Source organism: Pavona decussata, unplaced genomic scaffold (assembly GCF_977016875.1).
Source record: "Pavona decussata unplaced genomic scaffold, jaPavDecu1.1 SCAFFOLD_47, whole genome shotgun sequence".
Lineage (NCBI taxonomy): Eukaryota > Metazoa > Cnidaria > Anthozoa > Scleractinia > Agariciidae > Pavona > Pavona decussata.
In genome coordinates this window covers 1,373,800-1,400,654 of record NW_028145469.1, presented here as the reverse complement: position 1 = coordinate 1,400,654, position 26,855 = coordinate 1,373,800, and the positions used below count along the sequence as shown (strand labels likewise).

Genomic DNA, 26,855 nt, shown 5'->3' with positions numbered 1-26,855 from the left:
GCTCATGGCAGCGAAAGAATTAATTCTACTAGGTTAACGAATCTCTATACGACGACTTGTTTTGGGCGTTGAGCAGTTAACATGCCCCCAACATGAACGCCGCGTAGAATTTGATAGAATATACTGAAAAATCTATCCCTGGTAGTGATACACGAAGCATGCGGGTTTTTTTTTGTTTTTTCTTTTTTTGTCATCATCCACATCCTGCGACCCAAGCACTTAGTAGTAGCTTAGAAGTTTGATGTGAAAGCGATTCCGCCTTGACCTCCGCATTCTTTCTCCTATCAGGAAAGGTAATCGAAAAGTAAATCGCACGTTTACTGTCACTCCTTGCCAGCGCATTTGGGATGAAAGACCACAGCGATACGTAAATAAAGCATTAAAATGTATTTATTCAACCCAGCCTACTTAAGAAAAAAATTACGCAACATTCCTTACTGAAGAAAAACAAACAATATTCCAAGGGTTCACAAAAGATTCAAATTTAGCAACGTTTTACAGGGCACAAAACACAAAACTGCCATCACGTTCAATTAATCCGCCTACCTTTGACAAATTTAGTCATTGTCAGAGTCTGACGATCACCTTTCGAAATCAACTGAACTCAAGAGCGAACCTGATGGTTTACGAGAAGCTGCAATTTATTCAGTAATAGTCGATGTCACGAAGGTAAGCGTTTTGTTAAAGGGACACAGTTACCTTTGTGACCGCGCCGACCTGGACACTAGTTTTGTCAGTCTGAAAAACGTCTACCTCAACCCGAAATCAAAAGTACGCGCGTCGCATACATCCACAAATCCGCTTCACTCTTCCCAGTGTTTTATTGGATTTTCAATCTTTTACTGGATACCTGTTTCTGAGTATGATTTGCTCATCCAGTGGTATTATTTTATCATATTTGGTTAAAAACAGTATGGATCGCGTCTCCAACGGAACATGAAAAGAAGAGGTGAGAAACGTGAAAGTGCCGGGCGGAAGAAATCGCCTGCGTTGACCAATATAACGAGAGAAATCAATCAAAAACTTTGGAGAACAAATCTCCATTATATATATTTGGAAAATCGCATTTTCTCAACCTGGCGAAAGTTCGTGCGGAGGCAATCTTCGTAAACGATTCGAACTTTGTGTCATAGCTGCTTGGTTTGGAGCTCAGACGAAGACAAGCTTCGGTACAAAGTCGATTATCTCCTCGACAAGGAAAACCTCTATTAGAACCTTGTTTTCTACGGGTCGAGCAAGCGTTCTTGTAATGACATGGGTTTGGTTCCTAAATTTAGATAACAGAGAAGTTATAGAAACGAAATTATAAACGCAAAATATATGATTGAAAGCAGAAATAAAGCTTACCGGTACTTTCGCTATAAAGTCGTTTCGCTACACTGCAGCTCAGGCGATTCGCTACGTTTCAAAATTGACATATTCTCTAATATTTGAACTCAATTTGCTTCTTATGCAAACACTGTGAAACGTAGAAACAGCTAAGATAATTTTTCACACGACCGGATACCGAAAAAAACAATTAAATGATTCTTCGACTTCAGAGGTATTCGTTGACGTTTGGCTTTCCCTGGACAAGTCCATCAGTAAATTTTCCATGGTATCAACAAAATGAGTGTTCTAATATGACATTAGGTCTATAACCACTATAATTTTGACTGGCAAATACTTCGACTCGACAAGGTTTGTTTAGATTTTTCAAAGGATGCGCTTCTCAGCGCGAGACGTGTGATATGCAAATCAGCTAAGAAATGGTATCTAATGCGCATGTGCACCAGGTGACTGTGTCCCTTAAAGAGTGCACAAATTCCTTCGCGTAGCGCTGGAAAATTAAAACCTTAAGATAACTCTTTCAATTGCCACTCCAGAAACTATAAAAACTCTACGTACGATTTTCGGCTATTGCGGGAGCTACACTTTCAGGAACACAGCATAATCAATCTTTTGGAATTTTACCGAGACATATTACCTTCTTATCGCCAAACAATGTCACAAATCATTATAAGCAGTCAAAATTAGCTCTTAGACTCTTCATAGCTTCTGGGGTATGCAATTATATTCGTCGACCTCAGTACGGCGCCGACGCTGACAAGATAAAGCTGTTGGAGTCTCCGTATCGCCCTGTACCACTAACAATGACTACCACAGGTCCGTAATCCACTGGACCATCCAAGTCCATTTCTATGAAGTTAGCTGCCCCACCAGATATGTCGAAATATGGCGTATTCACGTTACACTTCCCTCCATTGTAGGTCTTCTTGCAGGCGTAAGAAGCGAAGCCTGACTTCTGATCGTCAGCTACTACTGTAATGCTGATGTTGTAGTGAGGGCTGCCCCCAAAGCAGTAGTCAAGGCGAAGGTATTGCGATTGTGTAGTCGGAACCACCTTTTTGACGTGGGTTTTGAAAATTGGTTCCAGAATACCTAGAAAAGAAATACGTGTGGTTCTCATAACGGAAGCAGTGTTTCTGCGGGACAGTAAGTTTAAAAAACCAGCAATTGATCGAGAGTTTAAAATGTTTGCTATTCATTTGACTTTCTAAAACATCAATAAGCATCCTAGTAAGATGCCAGTACTGAGTCAGAAGAAAGCGGATGTTATTATCATTATTATCGGTTCATAATTATAATGTGGGCAAGTGAAAATAAACGATAAAAACGAACAACGTTTCGGTGTCGTCTTGACGCCATTATCTAATTTGGAGTAATTGAAATAAAGTCAATGTCAGAAATAGTTCACTAAAATTCACACAGCATCTGAATCTGTAATGTCACGCAAATAGTTTTGCTTTAAGGGCGGCGCCTACTATTGTTACTGCGCATACGTTCTGCGCATCTCGAGATACTCGGGTTTCCTATGGGTGGTGCCCACTGATACAGGGATATTTTTGCGCTCTTTAAAACTATGCGGAGAAAGCAGAACTTAGCAATTGACTTTGGTATCCAAAAAGAAAATTGGGGGTAACCATGCATTTTTCAGAGATAATAAAGCTTCAATTTGGAAAAAAGCGCCATACATTGCTATGTATTTTGCTGCTTTTTAGAATAATTGTTGATTAGTTATCTCTAAAAAATGCGTGGTTACCCCCAATTTTCTTTTTGGATTTCAATAGCCGCTACTAAAATCTGCTTTTCCCGCATAGTGATAAACTGCGCAAAAATACTTCGCTATTAGTAGGCACCGTCCTTAATTGAGTCCGATTGGGCATTGAGGGATGGTGTTAACTCTCTAATTAGCAACATTTCGTAAACTAAACAATCGAGCATAGTCATGCACTTCTTAAGGACAGAAACATATCTGTCAAGGTCTTTTTGGACATTACGGTGTTTGTTAAGAAGATGCACGCCAATAGAAGAAGATTGGTTTTTATGCTCGACCACACGCTGGTGTAGGTGCCTAAGTATATACCCTACATAACTTGCATCGCACAAGTCACATTGAAATTTAAAAACAATACAGCGCTGATTTAAAACAGACGGTTTTCACTCTTGTACTTTAAGCTCTTGCTGGACTTTTTTTTACTAACAAAAATCGGTTGGATGACTGTGTCAATCTTCTGGCTAAGATCTTTGAGCTGTTTGTGTACAAGGTCTGCCAAAGCCTGGTCTTTGAAAGGCAGGACGTTTCGGACAGTTGGCCGGTCTCTTGGAGCAGGCATTGGTTGAGGGCCTTCAGCCTTTGAAACTACAAAATACCTGACGGTGGTTTTTTTTTTTTATATATTTATTTATTTTTTAATTTTTTTGATTAATTCATTGTCACACATTACATTGCTGCCCTTACAGTACTTTCTTTTTTTGCTATGGCTACGGGTAGTCGCTAGCTACAGAGTGTACTTACTATTTGCATATTTTGAATACTTAATAACACAAATACATTCCAATGACGGTACATACTAGTTATATTTCAATAACGCACGGCTTGTCTATAGCACTACACTAATGAGAGAACTTTACAAAAAAAGGAAAAAAACATTCGACCTTTTTGGGAGAGAGGAGTACTTCTCGATAAAACATATAATTAAGACAAATCTTCAAGGTTGTATTTAAGAGCGGTTGTCAGTAACTTTCGAGAATCCGGCGACAGAAGCGAAAATTCGAATTTTTTTTTATTTGCCCCAAAAGACCCTTTTGGTGAACTATTTTCAAAAATAATATTCAAAAGTTCCAGCGAATTTTTATTTTGGCAAAAATTGGGAAAGTTCGAAATCGGCCAAAACGCGACCGATGGCCCGATTGAAATTATGCAAATTACTACATTTTTAGAACTCTCGTTCAAGACAAGGTAGCGTTTTCTCGAGTTGACACTCTCACAATCGTTTTTACATCCCCTGTGCTTGCTTCTAAACTATATTTTATCTCGACCTGAACATTCTTTCACTTAAAGTTGCCCACGTAAAGAATACAATGTTTGCTATTCCTTAGATAGAGTGATTTTTGCCATATTTCAGATGACCATATCATCAAGGGTATACAAATATACTGGTAATGAAATCACTTTTTTGAACGGGCAATTGTTCTTATTTATCATGTTAAAATATTTAGTTTGGCCCGCGAAAAGCGAGCGCGCTAGGTCGAGATGTGTGGAATGCACTTTGACACAATTCACCATTTCAGTACTTCATGTTCCTCCTGTTACTTTGCACTTATCAATACACTTCACGGAAGCTTTAAGATAAAAGCCAAGGTCTCTGTGTTCATTTCATGCTTTTATACACGTAAATAACTAGCTTCAAACTTGAGTGCTCCCCATATTAGCATTAGGTTATCAAATGATTCCTTTCAGGTAAAATTTTCGAGTTTATATTGGGCCCTTCAAGCGAGATGAAAGAGCCGTTCGCAGGGACATAACTTGAAATCAGTGAAATTAATACCCTGTCTCTCATATCATGCTACACTTCCAAACTACCGTTACTATTAAGCTAGAAAGTGTAAATGCTCCCTTTTTACGTGACCCAAAACAAAATTTGCCTAAAATATTACGAATAAAGTCCACCACAAGAAAAAACTGAAAAAATCGCGCACCGACGTAAATGTAAACATCAGCCGTTTCTCGACTTGCAACATGGATGAAACGCGTCCGTTATTTTACCTCTGTATACATTTATGATCAGAAAGTAGAAACAAAAAATCTTCTCTATGCCCATCTGTATAAATGCACTCGCCAATCAGGCTTTGATTTTCTGTATGTTGTCGAAAATACTGAAGAATAGTGCAACATAATAATTTGTTACTGACTACTTGACTCATTCAATCACAACCGGATACATGTAACACGACTGGAAACTAGATATAAAGAAATGCTGTTACTTGTCTGCAATCGTTACTCACATTATATCTGGCGATGTCACATCCCCGAGGCAAGGCTGAAAATTGTCTCAAAATCCGCATATTAGAGATTCAAAGTTTTGAACAACGCAACAACTTTCATTGCGTGACAAGTGAAATGTAATACACAAGCGCGCGAAAAGCACCGGAATAAACAATGTCAAGATTCGCCCTTGTGATGACAGTGCGAAAATGATTTTTGAAATTACAAGAAGAAATTGAGGCAAGTCAAGGTCTGCAAGGTATATTTAATGGACTGAAACAATAATCCTCTTCTGAGATTCACTCTGTTTTGTTTGTGCCGGATTCTCATCAATAAAATAACATTACAGGAAAAGTAAAACCGAAATTAATTTAAATCAAGTTAACAAATTAAGACCTTTTGAAACCTCAATGCAGTATTTCAATACTATCCTCAAACAAAAAGCTATTATATTTAGGAGAGTGAAGTTTGTCTTTCGCCATGGATCAACGCGCAAAAGTTGTGGATCAAGCTCAAAAGGTGCGCAATATTTGCAAGGTGTTATACGGTTTTAAAATCAATGTAATAAGGACGTTCACCATCACGGAATGGAACGAAAAAAAACTTCTTTTTAGGTTAACTTGTTAAACCTAGCTTTAATGTCTGTTTGAGATGAGTCAATGATGGCGATAAAATGTTAACTGGAAATACACAACATTATTCTGCATTATTGCTTACGGAAGGGCTGATCAAATTTTAAGATAAGAGTTTAACCTTAATTTTATTTTCTAGCGCGCACTAGTGTCAAAGGATGAGGGGCACGACAGGTATTTCTCAGATTTTCGTGTTCGGTCTAAAAGACGGTGTTATCTCTTACGGGCCGTCACTGTGTAAGTCTGACGTTATCATTGTTAAATCCTCCTAGCGTGCTCCAGAGTATCCACCATACGAACAGCCTTTTACAAGGCCAGTGAGAGTATCTTTTGAACCTGTGTACCATAGTCCAGTGATTGTTCAATTTATAGTGGTTTTTATATGGCATGGTTGAAGATATAACTTAATTACGAGTTCCACTTGGATTGGGTTAACCCACAGTACATGCATTGACAATGACAGCGATTCTTTGCTGTTCATTCCTCGGTCTCCCTTCGTCGTTAAAGGTTTCTGACTGTTCCAGTTCACACGAAGGCCTAACTTCTCTCGGTGGTGTATAAAGACGAACGGAAAGTTTCAATCGTAAATCATAATTCCTGGAATAAAGTCAAGTAATGCATAGCAGTGGATTTCTGTTTAAAAAAATAGGGAAAGTCAGAGAATGAAATAAAATGTTCTTTCATGCTCTCAGTTTCTCTCAAATGAAAACACTTTACCTGCCCTAGCAACAACACTATTTCGTCCTGAATTTCTTTATAGGCCCGATCTTTTGTGCCTTTATAGGTGCGAGCGAACGTCCTTTTTGCATTGATTAAGCGTAACACATTACAAATCTTGCGCATTTTTTGAGCTTGATCCGCACGGAGAGGTGCCATGGCGAAAAAAAAAAACTTCACTCTCCTCCAAACTTTTTGTTTGAGGATAGTATTGAAATACTGCATTGAGGTTTCGAAAGCTCTTGATTTGTTTACTTTCATTTCAGTTAATTTCGGCTTTATTTTGAGGAAAATAAAGGTTGTTGTTGTTGTTGTTGTTGTTGATGATGACAATTCGGTACAATCCCCAGGAGGGGGGGGGGGGGGGTTGGGGGGAGAGGAGGAAACATGATTTTCGTTTCAATCCGGCAATCAAATATACCTTGCAGACCTTGACTTGCCTCAATTTCTTCTTGTAATTTCAAAAATCATTTTCGCACTGTCATCACAAGGGCGAATCTTGACATTGTTTATTCCGGTGCTTTTCGCGCGCTTGTGTATTACATTTCACTTGTCACGCAATGAAAGTTGTTGCGTTGTTCAAAACTTTGAATCTCTAATATGCGGATTTTGAGACAATTTTCAGCCTTGCCTCGGGGATGTGATATCGCCAGATATAATGTGAGTAACGATTGCAGACAAGTAACAGCATTTCTTTATATCTAGTTTCCAGTCGTGTTACATGTATCCGGTTGTGATTGAATGAGTCAAGTAGTCAGTAACAAATTATTATGTTGCACTATTCTTCAGTATTTTCGACAACATACAGAAAATCAAAGCCTGATTGGCGAGTGCATTTATACAGATGGGCATAGAGAAGATTTTTTGTTTCTACTTTCTGATCATAAATGTATACAGAGGTAAAATAACGGACGCGTTTCATCCATGTTGCAAGTCGAGAAACGGCTGATGTTTACATTTACGTCGGTGCGCGATTTTTTCAGTTTTTTCTTGTGGTGGACTTTATTCGTAATATTTTAGGCAAATTTTGTTTTGGGTCACGTAAAAAGGGAGCATTTACACTTTCTAGCTTAATAGTAACGGTAGTTTGGAAGTGTAGCATGATATGAGAGACAGGGTATTAATTTCACTGATTTCAAGTTATTTCCCTGCGAACGGCTCTTTCATCTCGCTTGAAGGGCCCAATATAAACTCGAAAATTTTACCTGAAAGGAATCATTTGATAACCTAATGCTAATATGGGGAGCACTCAAGTTTGAAGCTAGTTATTTACGTGTATAAAAGCATGAAATGAACACAGAGACCTTGGCTTTTATCTTAAAGCTTCCGTGAAGTGCATTGATAAGTGCAAAGTAACAGGAGGAACATGAAGTACTGAAATGGCGAATTGTGTCAAAGTGCATTCCACACATCTCGACCTAGCGCGCTCGCTTTTCGCGGGCCAAACTAAATATTTTAACATGATAAATAAGAACAATTGCCCGTTCAAAAAAGTGATTTCATTACCAGTATATTTGTATACCCTTGATGATATGGTCATCTGAAATATGGCAAAAATCACTCTATCTAAGGAATAGCAAACATTGTATTCTTTACGTGGGCAACTTTAAGTGAAAGAATGTTCAGGTCGAGATAAAATATAGTTTAGAAGCAAGTACAGGAGATGTAAAAACGATTGTGAAAGTGTCAACTCGAGAAAACGCTACCTTGTCTTGAACGAGAGTTTTAAAAATGTAGTAATTTGCATAATTTCAATCGGGCCATCGGTCGCGTTTTGGCCGATTTCGAACTTTCCCAATTTTTGCCAAAATAAAAATTCGCTGGAACTTTTGAATATTATTTTTGAAAATAGTTCACCAAAAGGGTCTTTTGGGGCAAATAAAAAAAAATTCGAATTTTCGCTTCTGTCGCCGGATTCTCGAAAGTTATTGACAACCGCTCTTAAAGGGTATCTTACTGATAAACTCGTGAATGGAGATGGCCATACTCTTTAACTTGTTTGAATAAATATAATGGCGCATAAATAAGGTGGTGTAGTTAAATTTCCATAGTATTGTTGTGTCCTGGGAGCTTGCAGTGATACCGAACAAGATTTCCTCTATGGTAGGGGAGATATGGCACGCATTCTCTTTATTGAACCAGCTCAGGACCTTTTGCATAAACATTTTGGTAAACGTACATTCAATAAAAGAGTGCTCTATTGAATCTTTGCCTCCACAGTATAGACATTCATGGTCCGCCTTATTACCAAATCTGAATAATTCTTTCTTAGTTACTATCGTTCTGTGGATTAGTTTAAATTGAAACTCTTTTAATTCGGTTTCCTTGCAACTGGTTTTCAGTGATTTAAAGATCTTAGTCCATACGTCTTTATTTAATGAAAGTTTTTTCCTCCAACGTTTAGGGCCCCTCCGTAAAAACTAAAATCTTACCTTAAGACCTTTTTTACACTTAATTCTGGTGCTGTGGTAAGACAGCGCGTAAATCTCATTTGAAGACGATTCATCTTAGGATAAGACGACTTTCTTCTTATTTATACGATGATGGCGTCTTAGATTAATATGATTTTTTCTTAGATTCAAAGTGCTGTGGTAAGTCATATTCTCATCTTAACTCAAGATTTGAACAATCTTATTCTAGATGCTTTAGAATCTCAACTGATTTAAGTTTCGAAACAAGGTATAAATCTAACTGCAACGGTCACTACATTAAAAAACTGACAGAGAGCGTTTAATACCATTAAGCTTAAACATGATATATGGAGCAACGAAAACACAACGAATTTCAATCCATAGTACTTTATTACACCAAATCTAATTTAAATGAGACAACTTATCGAAATCAGCTTACCGTAAACAGAGGCCGGGCCGCGGCAAATAACTACTGCTTTGTTGGTCTTAAAGTCCTTTAAATCACAGAGACCTCTAATAGCAGGGAATGCAGATTGTCACTACACTCATTCCTCTGATCGGTGATGCAGTAGAATTGTTGGACTCATCTTTGGTTTTCAATAAAAAGTGACAGTAATTTCTTCATTTCCATTTTCAATCTTCCGTCTCGCGCATGCCGTCAAATTCGTGTAAGTTACCCACGTTTACCGGGGCTTTAGCCCGTATTTTATGTCCAGATGTCTTGTTTAATTTGAATATTGAAGTAGCTGTCTCGAAATTCTTGTAAATTCTCCACTTTCCGTTGCTTGATCATGAGGAGTATATTAAATCAGCTTGTTCTAAACAAGGTGAGAGTTTGTGTTGGATCTAAGCTCCAGACTCCGTGTCTGCAGAGTTTGGATCAAAATCAACCAATCAGAAAAGAAGTTCTGTTTCCTATGAGGTCTGCATTTTTTTAAATGAACCAATCAGGAAGGGCTTTCCAAACTTTGGACCCTTTTGTGTTGGAATTTTCTATTTTTTGCAAGTTAGCCTTTTTTTATTTATTTTTTTTTTTATCGAGAACTATAAAAATGGTGAGAGTAGAGATCGGCGTATAAAATCGCCGATATCTGACATGCCAGATATCGGCGATTAAATTCGCCAAGTGTGCCCGTTCCCGCGATTTTTTTACGCTTATCGCTGCGAATTGCCACGCTGCGATCGGCGAAAAAAAATCGCCAGGTGTGTCCGCATCAATCGGTGGCGAAAATCACTTGCGATTTTCGCTGGCGATCAAATTCGCTGCGATCGTCGTATAAAATGCCAGGTGTGTCGCCAGCTTAAGGCGTATCGCATCTTACGTAGGTTGGCAGTATCTTAAAGCCTGCTTGGGCGTCTTAAAATTTCCACAAGACCAAAAAACGTCTTAAAATAAGGACCCCATCGACTCAGATTAAAATAATTAAGACTGGTCTTTCTTAAAGTAAGATGCCTCAATGTTGATTAAGATAAGCGCTTCTCAAATGAAGACGATTTAAAGACAATATTTAAGACGATCTTTTATCTTATATACTAACTGAGACTCCGATAGTCTTCATTCAAGATCTCCTGTGTTAAAATAAGATGATCACCTTTTCAATTTAATGTGGTGGTGGTCTTGCATAAGACGGGAAACGTAAGGTAAAATCATAGTTTAAGATTTTAGTTTTTACGGAGCCGTTTGTTCTTCAGTGTGTATTTTGGCGTTAAGCAAATTATAAAAGTCCCTTGACTTAGCCTTACTTAGATTAATTTGGATCGATTCATTCTGGAAAAAGATATTATCATTTCTGGTAAAGATTGATTTGTTGATGGTGTCGGAGCATTTGGCTAGAGACAATAAACGTCTTGGAATAGCGCTAACAACTTGATAATATTGTAAAAAATTGGATTCACAGGAATATTTCTCGAGGAACTCTTGGAATGATAAAAAAATTACCATTTTCGTTCAGTAGGTCATTAAAAGTGAGGACACCTTTCTTAAACCATTCACTGAGAAAAATGGGTTGCACGTCCACCAATATATCTTTGTTATTAAACAAAATTAATTCCTGCTTTTGGTCGTAGGTATAAAGAGTTTTTAATTCATTGAAGAAATCAAGTATCTTCTTATAAAAGATCGGGAGGTCGTTCAAGTAGTTTGTGTCGTAGTTGCACCTTAGTAGAAAGTTTAACCCTCCCTCGCTATTAAATTGAAATCGTTTTGGAATGATACACCAATTACTATTGTCCGAAGTCCGTATCAACCTTGGGATCCAAGCGAGTTTCAGAGCTTTCAACATTATCTCAAAATCGATCATACGTATTCCGCCGTTTTCAAAATCTTGGTAGAGGCCTGATCTTTTTATTTTATCTTTTTTGTTTTTCCAGAGGAACTTAAAAAGTATCGATATTCCTGTGTCATGTGATGTTTCCTCACTATTAACAACGTGCCCCTAGAGGAAACCACGCAGATACTTGCTGATAAAGCTTTCACAGATAACTGGTTCAACGAAAGCCACCAATTGAATCTTAACATAGATCTTCTCAGAGCATCCACTAAAGATCAACTGTTTCGATTCAACGGCTTACTTTACGAACAAACCGATGGTGTCACCATGGGGTTCGCCACTCGGGCCACTTCTTGCCAATGTCTTCATGGGATCCTTTGAAGAAACTCTAGAGCTTGCAGGAAAATTGCCTTCTTTTTACAAGAGATACGTGGATGATACTTTGAACATAATGCCGGACACAACATCAGCTGCTACCCTTTCTTGGAATGCAGCTCCTTAATAGAGCTCCCCAAATTGAGACCAGGGTCAACATAAAACCTACTAACTCAGTCTTTTGCTCCACTGCCAAACCATGTGGATAATGCGCTATAAACGAGCATTGTGTTGTTTTTAAATTTCAATGTGACTTGTGTGATGCAAGTTATGTAAGGTATACACTTAAGCATTTACACTAGCGCGTGGTCGAGCATAAAAACCAATCTAGTTCTATTGGCGAGCATCTTCTTAACGAACACCGTACGGTCCAAAAAGACCTTGACAAATATTTCTCTGCCCTTAAAAAGTGCATGAATAAGTCCGATTGTTTAGTTTACGAAATCTTGCTAATTTGAGAGTTAACACCATCCCTCAATGTCCAATCGGACTCATTTCAAGCAAAAGTATTTGCGTTAGATTACATATTCAGATATTATGTGAATTTTAGCGAACTATTTCTGACATTGACTTTATCTCAATTACTTCGAATTTGATAATGGCGTCAAGAAGACACCGAAATGTTGTTCGTTTTCATCGTTTATTTTCACTTGCTTATGTATATCTAAACCTTTAATTATAATGTGGTTAAAAAAGAGAGAAAAAGAGAAAAAGAAGAAGAAGGCGGATAAGTATTGATGTTCGCGTTAAACATATTTGATCGCAATCATTGTTGATTGACGTATTCACAGGTTCCAATTTTAGATCAAAACCCTTAAGATCTTGACTAAGTGGTGTTTCGTTGGATATGAAGATTTATAGACCTGACCCAAATGAACTCCTTTTATTGGCTGCTCACTCTGTGAATCAGTCATTAATCGTTCAAGGGTACCAAGAAACAAAAATGTGAGTCCCATGCTCTAGACGTGTGCACACTGTGGCCGAGTTTTCCATCTTGTTTTCTTTATCACTTAACGTGACGCTTTGAACATTGCTGAAAGTATTAGTATTTGGGACGTTTGTCATATAGGAACCTAACAAGATAATCCAACCCACAGCTAATTTCTCAGCCGTTCATAGTGTGCGTAAGGTCCATAGGCTCGATTCCTGTCAGGAAGACGGGTATTTATGTGTCCCACGTTCGTAAAATGCTGAACATTAAATCCTTCTCTCTTTGTCACCTTCAAAGACGAATTTACCTGTATCGTCTCCTTTGCTGAAGTTCAGAAACTGGGCATGTTCCATGGGAGTCATCCGCCACCGAGGTTCACATGGCATAGCACTGTTTGCTGTGGTATTATAGGCAAATGACAACGACAGAGTGAAGATAAAACCAGCATAGGAGCCAGTTTTAACGTCGAAATACAAATCTTTATACCTACAAAAAACACATCTTATTTAAATGTGTCTGGGGCCAGATTTACGAAGCCCTCTTAAGCCAAGGTGTATTTCAAGAATTGTTCCTTGAGGACGGTGCCTACTAATATCGAAGTATTTTTGTGCGGTTTATGACTATGCGGGAAAAGCAGATCTCAGCAAGGGCTATTGGAATCCAAAAAGAAAATTGGGGGTAACCACGCATTTTTCAGAGAAAATTAAGCAACAATATTTCTAAAAAGCGCCAAAATATAAAGCAATGTATGGGATTTTTTCCTAAATTGAAGCTTAGTTATCTCTGAAAAATGCATGGTTATCCCCAATTTTTTTTTAGATACCAAAAGCATTTGGTAAGTTCTGCTTTCTCCGTGTAGTTTTAAACCGCGCAAAAATATTCCTGTATTAGCAGGCACCACCCATAGGAAACCCGAGTATCTCGCGATGCGCAGAACATATGCGCAGTAACAATAGTAGGCACCGTCCTTAAAAAAACCCTGTTGTTGGAATAACAATAGACTTTTGTTCAAAAACCATACTTTGTAGACATTATCAACTTTGGAGGTCTTCGAAAATCTGTTCCTGGACGATAAATGTTCATGCTAACGCGCAAATACCTGTACAACATGTCTCAACTATTTTTATGAGCTAGCAGTAATATTGATTATTACAATTATTTTAATTTACTCTTTTTCGGTACATGACATTGTCTATTACATTTTTGTATATTACATTTTCTTTCTAAAAAGGTTTCAGTCGAGATTTCAGAATACAAATCGGATGGTGTCGAAAATGTCACATACATACATATACTTTATTGTAACTCGAATTATAAGAGTAGCTCTATTGAGCTAACATTTTCGAGAAAGAAAAATACATAAACTATAATTAAATTATTACAATACGTTAATTAGAACACTAAAATACTAAAAGTTCATTCTTATGCTTTGGTATCAATGTTAACCCATGAGAGTTTTTTAGGGGTATATGGCTTCATTCCATCATCCCTCCCCACCACCAAAACTCCCCGGCCCCCACCACCACCACCAACACACACACACACACCCGCCTAATGACCTCCTTTGGACTAGCTAAGGAGATTGCTCTAACGATGCCTAACATTTAGCCCTTTGCGCAGACAACTGCGATTCTTTAGATGGCAACTTCTTTGGATCCACGACTTTTACGTTCATCTGTGATCCTGTCTGAAGGGGCAGCGTTTTCCAAAAAAAAAAACCATTAACACACACAGGACAGTAATGTACAAAACGCGTCTTATTATACTGAGCGATTTGAGTGCTTACTTCGCGTGATAGGTGAAATTGAAGTCAGGCACAGGTACGCCTCCAATAATATTTGTGGCCAAAACATGTCCTGCCGAATCTTTGGCAGTAACGTAAATAACGGATCCTAATGCAGTATCCCACCGAACGCTGGACAAGTTGATCGCAAACAGGGCCAGAAGTCCATCATACGAGCAGCCTCCACAAAGGGGAGCATGGTACTGCAGTAATGTGCGCCCTTTTATGTTTTGGATCGTCCGTGTTATGAACTGAATTTCCACTGGAACTGGCTGTGGTTGGAATAGATAGCTTTTCTCGAACTCGGTCATTTCCAGAGAAAACCCACTAGCGGTGACTAAAACTGCAACTAATGGTAAATTGACATCATCATTGTCATCATCATCATCATCATCATCATCATCATCATCTTATTATTACTATCGTTACCATATCATACCATCATGTCGTTATCGGTAACTGATAACTGAATATGCGATTTCATTTTAAAGGCCTCTTTAGGCTTATAGACTCAAACAAGCTAACACAGATATGTCATCGTTTTCAGTACGAAATAGCCGGGCAACAAGATGAAAAATTAAACTCTCAACTATTGTATCTGAAGAGATTAAACTGTGTTAGCTGATACAGCTATTACTTCAAAAGGCCATAAAACGATGTGGGAACACAGGAAACAACATTTTAAGTATTTGGCTTACATTACCCCTTGGGTGTCCATGTAGTATAGAAACTACGACTTTCAAAAGTGCGCTAAAAGCACTAGGGTCGGAATTTGTTCAAATGTTTTTAACAGTCACACTTTTGGACACAACAGGGCGAATGTAACTGGCTTCGCAGCAACTTATTTCAACAGCCCTAACAATTTAGTTATATAAAAGAATTATGGAGAACGTTTAAATGAGGTAGAAGTGCACTGTTTCTACGACTATGGCGAAATTCAATTCAGTTGAAGGTCCAAATACATTAACGCTTGTCGTTTGCTGCAGCCTTTAAAGTGGGAATTATTTCTGAACTACAATTCAATTTTAGAATACAAAAAGGGTACAAATAAATAATAAAAAACGTTGTTCATACTGGAATAATTTCCATGGGGCGTTAAGTGACTTGTATGTTTTACGGGAAACATTAAGTGTCAAACACAAAAACTAAAGTCGCTGTTGGTAAGCAAGTGAGACTTTTTAGAAGAAGCTTTTCTTTTTAAAAGAACATGTTAGCGTTACAGCCAAAATGAACATGTAGAAACTTAAAAAAATAAAGTAACTGGTTGGTTTCAAATGAGCAATTGTAATTAGTAAGTCGCCGGAGTATTTTGTGTAAACGTTTCTTGCTTTATAATATTTGACCTTTCCCAGAAGGCATGTACAGTGTAACAGAAAATTAAACTTTGCAAAACTGACTTATCAGAAATTGGGGAAGTTTACAGATAACAAAATTGAAATCACTATATCCAGTGAAAAGCGACAAGTCTCACTTTAGCCAAAGACCCTTGACGTATAAAACAGTTTTAGAAGTTCACTTTGATTTCACTGATAACATTTCAGTGGCTTGGAACTAGATCCTGGATTGGTTGGCGGTTATGAAATCAACCAATCAAAATTACGTCCGTCACGCGATACACTCGAATTCTCGAGCCACCAAGTGTTGCAGGGAAAGGAGACGCTGTTTCTTATGTTTAAACTTTCCTTTGCAAGTTCTTTTGTGGTCGGGGAAAATAGTACGTTTTTTGCTTGAGGGAAAGTCCGCGAGCAAGTGATATGAAACGATGAAACGCCAGCCGCGTTGTGAAGGGCCTACAATTACAAAAAGGTAAGGTGATGGAAATCAGTAAAGTTCAGTCAGGTCCTCACTTTTTATGGTGTTGTGAGGAAACTCGAAAACAACTGAATTCAAGATATAATAACAATAGGAGGTCCAGTTTCTAACTCGTCGATGGCTTTCACTTCAGTAGTTCATTTCGTGACCCTTCAGGCGACTTCCGTCTTGATATGGATGGTATGTTTACGCTCCGTAATTGCGATGTTATAATGCTATGCAATTCTATTCATCGAGCGACTCAGTATGTTGGGAAAAAACCATTACATAAGCATTGAAATCCAAGCACCTTATATATATTTAGGCAAGCAATACGGTGCAGAAATTTGCATACGCTGCAGAAAACGCTGAACAGGAGAGACAGCATTTTCGACAATCGCTTAATTTACTACAATTATTTCATTTCTCTCCGACAAAATCTAAAATTGGAACAACAGTTAGACACAAAAAAACTAACAACCTCAGCGTATTCGATAGAATTTGCCAGGCACTTTATTTTTCCAATTGAAAGTACGCTCTTCGAAAGCGTTGAGTTCGAAACACGTTAGTTAATATCACAGCTGCCTTTGCAACATTTGCTGCAGCTATTTTAAGCTTGATTGCAAGGTGACTGTGAATGCCGGAAACGTGAATCATCTAAGATCAGTGATATTGAAGAAACGAGAAGAAATGAGAAACTGTTCAGAAAATGAGTACATATATCCATCTCACCGTGTTGGTCTTTACATTCATAGCTCATTTCTTCAATCAACCATAAGATCATGTTGCAAACTAGAATTCACATCGAAGCAACTGGCTGCCGTAGTTTTAGTTTTCGAAACTTTATATCAAGCACTGGAAGGACTTTCGTTTGGTCTGGGCAATGATTATTTTATATTACTGAGGACATTCGCTTCTTCGATCATATTGCACATGAAACGATGCGAAATTCTAATTTTGCGTGCAGTCGTTCATGGTACTTCCGCCAACATGACACATCTTACCGCTTTTCAGTTCTGAGAAGCATTAAACTCGCACTACGTTAAAGTTCTTTTATTTTAAAAAATCTTGCATCAGAGCTAGACATAATGAGCGCGGAGATCAGGAATATAGAGCTCTTACATTAAAATTGTCAGCAACAGCAGCATAATAATCGAGGGCACCCAACAATTCTTTTGGGGCGAATATCTGTCCGAAAGGTATAAATCGCCTCAAAATTGAAATTTCTTGCGAAGGAAATCTTAAGTTTTATTTGACAAAACGTTAGCCCAAAATCTCGAAACACTGGAAAAATAATTCATTTTGTTTTACGAGGAATAGATACGTCGTTAAAATTGCAGAACACGGTCAAGACATGTTCTTAAATTCGGGGAATACGATTTCGTTTCCCAGTATATAAAGTTCTGCAACTAGAATTTTCCGCTAAAGCATCGGAACAGGTCTGTCTTAACAAACACTCTTTCACCCTTAGTTCGATTAATTCTGCCCAAAGACCGTCAATGCGGAACCAACAAAATGGTAAAAATACTTAAATAGTTACCCCTAAAGATGGAGTGGAACTCGGATTCCATACGGTGCTACGAAAAGTTTACCTTCCACCGAACAACCTCAAAGAGTTTGATACAACCCCAGTTAACAAGTTAAAACTTAGTCTAACACAAAGGTGTTTTGCAAAAGCAGAAGGCCTAAGCTTACCGAGGAGAATCAGTGCATTCATCTCAACCAAGGTACGTTTCTCCACTATTAACTCTCTGGCGGGCGGTAAAGGATACGAGGCAAAGACCCTGTTATTTTGTCGATCGAACCTTTGTAACGAGCTCTCCGGGAGGCGCTGTAGACGGGAAAAAACCCTGTTTCGGGAATCTTATAATGTGAGTCTCGTGATATTCACGTGACCTATGTTGCTCACATCCTATTGGGTTATCAATAATACTATGGCGTTGCAAAATCCCAGAACAAAAGAATCTATTTCTGGATGTGATGAGTTATGTGGTGTTTGTCTGCCATAATCTTTCCTGGAAGCATTGGAACATTGCCCGAGACATAACAAAACTGACTAGGCGATAAACGACAACCCGATAACTCGGTAATCGCGGTTCTCTATTGCTAAACAAGACAGGTAACCTTTTCAAAACTTATTGACATTTGTTATTTTGAGCCCATTTACAAATAAAATGTATTACTTAACAATGTTAACTTAATTGAATGGAAGAGGAAAACAAATGTTCGAATGAGCTAGGTTTCTCGGAATCGCTTCATTTTTTATACCGATCGCATGCCCATTGTTTCATTCCAAGTATTGACAACCAAAGAGTCTTTGTTTATAACTCTAAATTTGGCAAGACTACAGTGACAAGACGCTGAGGGATGTCAGATCTTGTACAGACCTGGATCAATAAAATACTTGAGATAATAAATTAAAGACGGCAAGACTGATCCTTATGTCAATTAAAACAACAAAAACAAAGAAAATGAATACATTTTTGACCTATCAGCTTCATTTATTTCATATTTTCAAAGATTTATATATAGCTGTCCTGTAACGTATCTATTCATTTTACTCTTGTAGCCTTCGAAGAAGGTTTGTTTTCCAAACCGATATATCTTGTAATCTTTATACATATCCTTTTCCGTTTATGTGTCCATTTTCTTTGTTTTCGTCCTTTTAGCTTCCGTAAGGAACAGTCTTGCCGTCTATCGTTTATCATCTTTGTTTATACAATAACTTGTTTTTTTTTCCTGGAAACCTTACGATGAGTTTTTATTGCAATGCAACCTTCACAAAGTTCTCTATTTAGATCATTCTGGGATCCGCTCTCCTCTTGGAATTGCCGACTCATGATTGCAGCAAAGCCGAGTGTAGGAATTTGTAGTTCACATACGTTAAACGTTTATTTCCCTGTACTATTAGTTAAAATTGATTAACCTGTGTGCCATTTTATCTTAAAACAATTGGCCCTTTTGATACTAGAGGCGCCAAATCTATCTTTCAGAATACTCGCTGATCTTTCAACAAGACAGCCGACCAACAGTGTAAAGAAAAGTATTACAGTGAGAAGACAGCTAAGGTTAAACAACTCATTGATTTAATCCAGGCCTTCAGGTGGTCCCCGTTAAAGCATGTGCTGATTAACAAAGCACTTCTCACTTCTCTTAAGCCAGCGACACACCTAGCGATTTTATTTGCTGATCGCCGCGATCGGCGAAAATCGCCAGTTATGCCCGGTGCAGCAAATGCGATTTTCGCTGACCGCCGCGATTGGCGTATAAAATCGCCGATATCTGGCATGTCAGATATCGGCGATTGAATTCGCCGGCATTAACCAAGTGTGCCCGTTCCCGCCATTTTCTACGCTCATCGCTGCGAATTTCCAGTAAAGTCGATCAATCAGGTTGGGCGATTTTAACACATAAACAATGTTGAAGTGACACATCGCCGCGATCGGCGAAAAAAAATCGCTAGGTGTGTCCGCATCAATCACGATTTTTGCTGGCGATCAAATTCGCCGCGAACGGCGTATAAAATGGCCAGGTGTGTTGCCGGCTTTAGTTTCTGCTCTCTTATGTACGATTGGAACCTTACATTACGTCATTTGCTAGGAGTTCCAAGTAAATAACGATCATTCTATAAATATCTGAAAATCGAGAGACCTATAAATGACCAAGGTGAAACGGAAGGTTCCAGAACATTCTTATCGCAAAGTAGTTATGGCACATTCAAAACTCATTAATAATTCATAAGTCCATTGACCAATCAAATGGTCGATAACACATCACGTGCTATGACTTTATGTCGATAAACCTCCTCCTTATTAGTATGCAGTGTTTTATCAGCTTATAAAACACTCCTCGTTAGTATACAATGTTTTTCTCGTATGCTAATTTCCAACGTTCACAAAAGCATAATTGTTATCCGATGAACTCTATTGACATACGATTTCCAGGAATGTTTTTGAAGCCGTTCAAAAAACTCGCAGCACGTGGTTTTAAACCCGGTTAAACACTCCTGCTCGTTTTTTAAACATTAGATAACTAAAAACATTAATATACTGCGCCCGCGTATGTTACCTTGTGCTTATGCTTTTCACACGTGTAAACAACCTTGCACTTCTGCTTATGCTTGCTTCGTACGTGAAAACCAGCCTTAAAAATTAAAAGTTCACACACGTGATGATAAATAGTAGTAATTACCAGCTATTTCAACCACGTTAATAAAAACAAGTAGTGTTGAAAACCTCGAAGCGAAACTATAAAGTTAACATAAAACAGTAAGGATTGATTATGATCTTTTACGCTAATTAAAATTGTTCAGCTTTATATTTGAATAATAGCTATTAGGATTCGTCAGACCTTTATTCGTCAAAGGCGTCTCTATGTTATCATAAACTTACCCGTAATATAGGGTGAAATTGGACAAGGTTGGTTACACTCATCCCATATATAAAAGGCATCAGTAGTTTATTTTTTTGAAATTACAAACAACTAACCAGCTATTTCACAGGCATGCTGTAATATATGTAGCTGATATCATATGGCTGCTAAGCCAATCAAAACTCTCGGAATTACATAACTTACTTTCAGGCTCTATTTTCGTTTCGCTAGTGAAAAAAAGTAAATAAGAGCACTGTTAAAATTGAGCCTGATCGCTGCTTAGGAGAAAGAAATAGGCCTTTTTTCTGTACTGAAAAAGCACTGATTTTAGGTAAGCCGTAACCATAGTCATCGAGGAGACTATTGGATTTCAGAGAATGATTGTCAATTATACCATGCACGAGAAATTAAATACATTCAATCGCCTTCTGGTCATTTTTGCAAACTGAAATAAACTGAGAAAGATCAAGCAATATTTCTTGGTTTCTTTTAATAACACAATTTCACCCCTCGCGCTTACGCGCCGAGTTGGTTATCTTTCATCTTATCACGAGGTAATGGAATAATTGTCAACTTTACAACTGTTGAAAGAACCTATTACGGGGAATTAGCTGGGTTCACTTCAACAAATGGAGAAACGTCTTCTTCAGTGACTCTTCTTAAACTTTATTGGACTTGTACGAAGTCAGCTCACTACTGCTTTACACTCAATTTTGCGCTAAACTAGATAGCACCCATCTTTATACTGACTCCGGCGACAACCAGAAGCTTAACGCAAACTAAATCTTACGCAAGCCTTCTGTGATTGACTGCAGGAAGCTTATTTGCATCCGTGCCTTCGATTTATTAGCCAAGTCAAAGACATCTTTTTAGAGAAATATCACCATGAAGCTTGGGTTGCCCAGTCAATACAAAACAGGGAGACCAATACAAAAACTACAAAGTTTGGACTTACACAGTAAGACTTCACAAAAATAATCTGAAAAACACTAAAAGCTGTTGTCGAAAAATTATACAAGTAGTCGATTCGCTGAAGGTGTTAGCCTTCTTCATCGAAAGTGATTGGTTAAAAGTTTCCATAAATTAAATATGTACGTGGCCAACAAATTCTAAAGCTTGAATTATATATTCAGCACGTGGCTGATAGCAGAATTACAACAATGGATATTTATCTTCACCATCACCCTAAGATCATAGTATTTACTTTCAAAAACACCTTATATTACGGAAATTGTTAATTAGATATCTTCATCTTTAAAATAAACATCAACTACCATGAATTCGGTAAAAGAACCCAAGAAAATCTACTAAAAATGACTAAAAATAAGAGCAGTAACAATTTTCTGGAATAAACCGTCGAAAGGTCAATTTGAGCAAAAACTCATCAAAGTAAGGTAAACAAGGTGTTATCATTTGTGGGAAACTTAATTGAAAATATCTTTGCGTTTGCCAGTGTTTCTGCGGAAACGTACAGCTGCTCATACCGAATTCATGACAGGAGAATTTATACATTAATCACACATTAAGAACAACTTAGTCGAACTACAAGGTATTATCTCTAGAGAGCTGCCAAACGAAGGAAATGAGTGAACTGGTCTTTTTCTGTGACATTCCCCAAACCGAAATATAATTTGTAATAAATCCCAACACCAAATAAAATTCCTTGAACTATTTTAGCCCCACTGAAATAATTGCGTTGTAAATATTTTTCATCACTGACAATTTTTATCATCTAACACTACAACTGGCAGGAGGCAGACCAGCTGGTTTTTTACAAGCGCGGCTCGGCGCTACGGCCGAGAACAACCGCACCAAGCGCCTGGAGCGGGACTACTGTTTGTTTATTAAAAAGGCAAAAAAGACGAAATGACGGGGCACGCGTTTCCCGAGACCAAAGGACAAACCTTCTGCTTTGCACTGCCGAGGTGTTGTTTACAAGGTCGGCTGCGTTGATTGCAACTTCGTGTATTATGGACAGAGCCTTGGAAACAAGCTTAACAGAACATAAACGGGCAGTTCGGGTTGGAGATAATAACTCCAAAATTGCGCAACACGCGAAACTGTTTGTTCATAATATAGACTTCGACCATGCGACAATTGTAGACAAGACTCGTAATTTTCACGAGGGACTTTTCTCTAGGCTTGGTATTCGCAAAGTGACAACCACGCGGGAAACGAACATATTGTTATCCCGGATGTCTTCAAAACCCTCATGTAAACACGCGCGGCTGCCGTTCGTTGCATTTTGCTGGCGTAGCACGCACAGAACTGTGAACCGTTACAAAGCCGTGATTCAGTTGGCTTTTAAAAATAACCAATGAAGGCCGAAGTTGTTTGTCCGAAACGTCTTTGCTGCTTAATTAACGTTGTTTCTAACGTTAACAATAGTCAGTGCCAAACAAAAAAAAATTAGTTCTGACAGGGCAATTTAGCTATGAATAAAATTCGTTATTAGTAGGACGTCAAGAACCGATTGGTGTATGCGTTTAAACATAATTTAAGGATAATGGCAAAAATTACCAAGATTCCCGCTTGAGGTGTGAACTTCTAACTTGTACAAGGCTTTTACTCTTCTTTTGCACAACTAAATGACGGTTGACATAATTAAGCCAAAAGTACGGATAAATACAACCAGAAATAAACAAATGGCGTTTCAAAAATTGACAATACCAGCGAATGAAATAATATTACCAAAAGAAATTAAAGGAATTTATGTCAAATCATGCCGGCTTTCCGTAACCCAGAAACATTTTTAAATAGGGTGAATGGAAAGACGATCCAGTTTGATTAAGCTGAAACTAACCCTTTATGGATTCCAGTGGACAAGGAAATTAATTACATAAATGTCCGCTTCCGCGATCTTCATCTTTTATGTGGCATTTTAAGTTTCGAATAGCAAAGAAAACGTTTCAGCCATGGAAACATGGGAATTATCGGGCTATGAAGGAAGCCTTACTGGATCGTTTTCTTGTGAATTGAATTTCTCATTAAACTTCACACGAAAATTTCAGTGAAGCAACTAAAAGAATTAAAGGCAAACAAAATCATAGAGAAAGGCCGGTAAAGTTATTCATTTCGGAACATTGACCCTTTAAGAAAGGATTCAGTTGAAACTCGCTCTCAGAAACATTTGACATTATCACTAGGAAGATCTGTAATCTATAACGTGTCTACCATGGAAACATGAGCTCAATAGATGGCCAACTAAAACGCATTGTTTTGATGTAAATTGAACTTTCCATTTAACTCTGAAAAACAGATCAATCAACTAAGAAGACACTAACTAATATTAGGAAAGAAAAAGGTTCAATTATTCATTTCCGAAGACTGATCCGTTGAGGAAGGACCTCAGGATTATTCTTGGAGCACAAAAACTGCATTGTCCCACGAAAAGGTAAAAGATCTATTACGTTTGTACCGGTCCAGTTTTTACTTAACATAGCTGCGTGACTTTACGCTTTTGTAGATCGGAATAACCGATACTGAGAGTTTAAAATGTGGAAATTTTGCAACGTTCCGAAATTATTTAATTTTCGTATTACCAACGCAGCCACAGATAGAAACTACGGCGTGAAAAAAATAATAAAATTTCGCCTTGTTACAACGATAACGCCAAATTGCGACAAAAACCGCATTTTTTAATACCTTTCTGTTCCAACTCACCTGTAAATGAATTCTCTATTGTTTTGTTTTTGTTTGTTTTTTTTGTTTTTTTTTTTTGTTTGATTTTTTTTTTTTTTTTTCATTAAATTATCGTTACGGTGTTGCTCAGTTTCTTAGCAGTATCATACTCAGGCAGTTTGATTCTCTTTATTCATAAAGTCATGTGTTGGTAGTTTTATCAAATTCCGGCTTCCATTTCGTGTGCACCTAATTCGTATATCCCTTTGGTGCGAGCCTGTACCTACATCATGCCCCCATATCTTAATTCACTTGGGAAAAAACAGGAAACAGTAGCGTTAAATTTCACTGACTTTATTCTTTGCCATCTAATACTCTTTTTTTCTTAGTTGTACTGACAATGAAGACTTTGACGATCCTACTCTTGGCCGTTCTCTTGGTTTCGGCTGTGAGCGCCCGCTCTTTCCATGCAGGTAAGGATATTACGTTTGTTCCGAAACTTAATGTCGAGATTTCAAGAGGTTCCTCGCTTTTATGTTGCGATTTATGGATAATAAAATTTACAACAATGAAAGTGGAAAGCGTTTGGTTGAGAACCATTGTGCCTATTGTGCCTGGGTAACATTTACCGTCATGCAAATAAAGCGACTAGTTGTTGTTAGCGGGCGTCGTAGCCGTCAACATTGTCGTTTCAAGTTTTGTTTTCATCGTTCTTGTACGTTTGTTTCTTACATAGACCGTAGAGAAGCAGAAGAACTGCCGAGCCAACCAAGCCCTGGAAATGACGTTGCCTACGAGAAGAGACTACATATTCCTGGTAAACATCCCTGCGACGTCTGCAATTGTTATAGGGGACCTCCTACTGGGTTCTGCCAACAGTGCTGTCACTACTAAAGCTTACTAGGTAAGTGTTACAAAGTTCGAAACTTTTAGAAGCAATATATACCGCTCAGTGCGGTTTGCCCGAAAGAATGATTATCTTCAAGCACTTGTGATATTCTTTACTTGTCCAAGTACTGTACACGGTTTCTTTCCTTCCTTTTCCAGTTCCCTTCCTTCTCTCACACGCAGAAGTTAAAAGCTAACAGCTTCAGCCTAACATAAGACAAACGTTACTGTGTTTCAAAAAATTTCAACCTTGGAAAGAGGTCTTAAAGCTCTTACAAAAAGTTTCACACTTAAATCTCGGACACCCTCCAGCTCCCACCCTTCCTCCATGAGATCTTGGTTTTTCCTTTATAAATAAGTAAGGATGGGAAGAGGGATACAAAATCGAGAAATTCCGTTCACTCGAAACCTAAAAAGCCTTCAACCACAGTGTTTCGAATACATTAAACACGGCCTCCCAACCAGGCCAAGAGTCTGTTCATAATGAGACGAATATATGACAATATTACCAATGCCTATTTTTAGGTTTGGTTTTGGAAAGTGCCAAACAACTTCAGGTCGAGAATATGGCTATCTAGCTGACCATGTCCCCAAAGTCCAGATAACTTAAAGCCCCGACAATTGCGCAATGTTCCAATAAGAGATTCGTTCTTCATGGATTTCAAAGGCCAACATAATACGTTTTTTCAGTCTCAATTATTCTCTGTAACACATTGGCAAATTTGTACAAAAATTCAGCACCAACTGAGAGGGCCGCGGATAGTTTAACTACTTCTTCTTTCAATTGTAGCAATCTCGACTACTCATTTTGAGTCATCTTCTCCACTTTTTATCTTTCAGAGAACCTTCAGAGCACTCCAACATATTAACCGAGTTTGTGGTAGATTAGAAAATAAAAACTCAAAAACCTTGACTAAGTTGATTCATTTAACTCTCGGTTTGGTCAAAGAGTCTCATTTACGTCCTTGGCTCTAGACCAAGTGCAATTGCGCATGATTAGGCCTGGTTCTAGCGAAGCCTGGTTTTCCCTAATTATCAAAAGAAAGCCGTATTTTTACCCCACTCAAAGCTATTAGAATTCTGAGCTTTTTTCCTCTCCCCACTTAATCGAGGTAATTGGACAGTTATTCTTGCAAACTGAAATAATCAGAGGAAGATGTTGCAATACATGTCAGTTTAATAAAACAATTTTAGCTTTCGTGTTTACTCGCCGAATTGGTTATCTTTCATCTCATATCTTTAAGTGTGAGATAATAGAACAATTTTCCACTAAACATAGCAGCTTCAAAACAACAACGGGCAGGAAACAGAGCGGCTCGCTCTTTGCAAGCGCGACTCGGGACAACCGAAAACAATTCTACTAAGCGGCTGGAGTGGGTCTTTTATTCGGGACCTTCTGGTAAAAAGTCCAACGCGCTAATCAATCGGAAACGAGGTCTATTGTCTCTTAGAAAAGGCAAAATTTGTAAAAACATCTTGACTTTCTGGCTTCAGAGACGAAATGACGGGGCAATTTATCTAGGGTAAAATTTGTTATTAGTGGGAGACCGTACGAGCTCAACATGCATTTGTTGAATTTGTCTTATAATATAATTTAAGAATAATGACGAAAATTACCAAGTTTCCAGCTTGAGGTGTGAACTTCGAATAATAAAAAAGCTTAGTTCTCTCCTTATTCTCTTCTTATTCTCTTCCACAACTGAATAACGGTTAACATAATAAAGCCAAAAGTACGGATAAATGCAACCAGGATAAAC

General features: G+C 38.0%; 1 protein-coding gene and 2 long non-coding RNA genes across 6 annotated transcripts; 1 reads left to right on the top strand and 2 right to left on the bottom strand.

Moving 5' to 3' along the window:
- Nucleotides 1-374: 374 nt before the first annotated feature.
- LOC146482195 (uncharacterized) lies at nucleotides 375-18,068 on the bottom strand. The gene is made up of 4 exons (XM_085107482.1): nucleotides 17,914-18,068; nucleotides 14,431-14,776; nucleotides 12,952-13,130; nucleotides 375-2,421 (listed from the first exon to the last, which is right to left on the bottom strand). The coding sequence occupies exons 1-4, from the start codon at nucleotides 17,933-17,935 to the stop codon at nucleotides 2,066-2,068; spliced, it is 903 nt and encodes a 300-aa protein (XP_084963608.1). The 5' UTR covers nucleotides 17,936-18,068; the 3' UTR covers nucleotides 375-2,065.
- On the bottom strand, nucleotides 8,599-12,941 carry LOC146482196 (uncharacterized). The gene is made up of 2 exons (XR_014864190.1): nucleotides 11,515-12,941; nucleotides 8,599-11,463 (listed from the first exon to the last, which is right to left on the bottom strand). It is a non-coding gene; the product is annotated as an uncharacterized LOC146482196 (long non-coding RNA).
- Nucleotides 15,820-26,011, top strand: LOC146482194 (uncharacterized). 4 transcript variants are annotated; one of them, XR_014864185.1, is made up of 5 exons: nucleotides 15,869-16,233; nucleotides 23,916-23,983; nucleotides 24,600-24,683; nucleotides 24,947-25,114; nucleotides 25,939-26,011. It is a non-coding gene; the product is annotated as an uncharacterized LOC146482194 (long non-coding RNA). The 4 variants fall into 4 exon arrangements; XR_014864187.1 differs by lacking the exon at nucleotides 23,916-23,983 and having other exon boundaries at nucleotides 15,820-16,233; XR_014864188.1 differs by lacking the exons at nucleotides 15,869-16,233; nucleotides 23,916-23,983 and adding an exon at nucleotides 18,205-18,337.
- The last annotated feature ends 844 nt before the right edge of the window (nucleotides 26,012-26,855 follow it).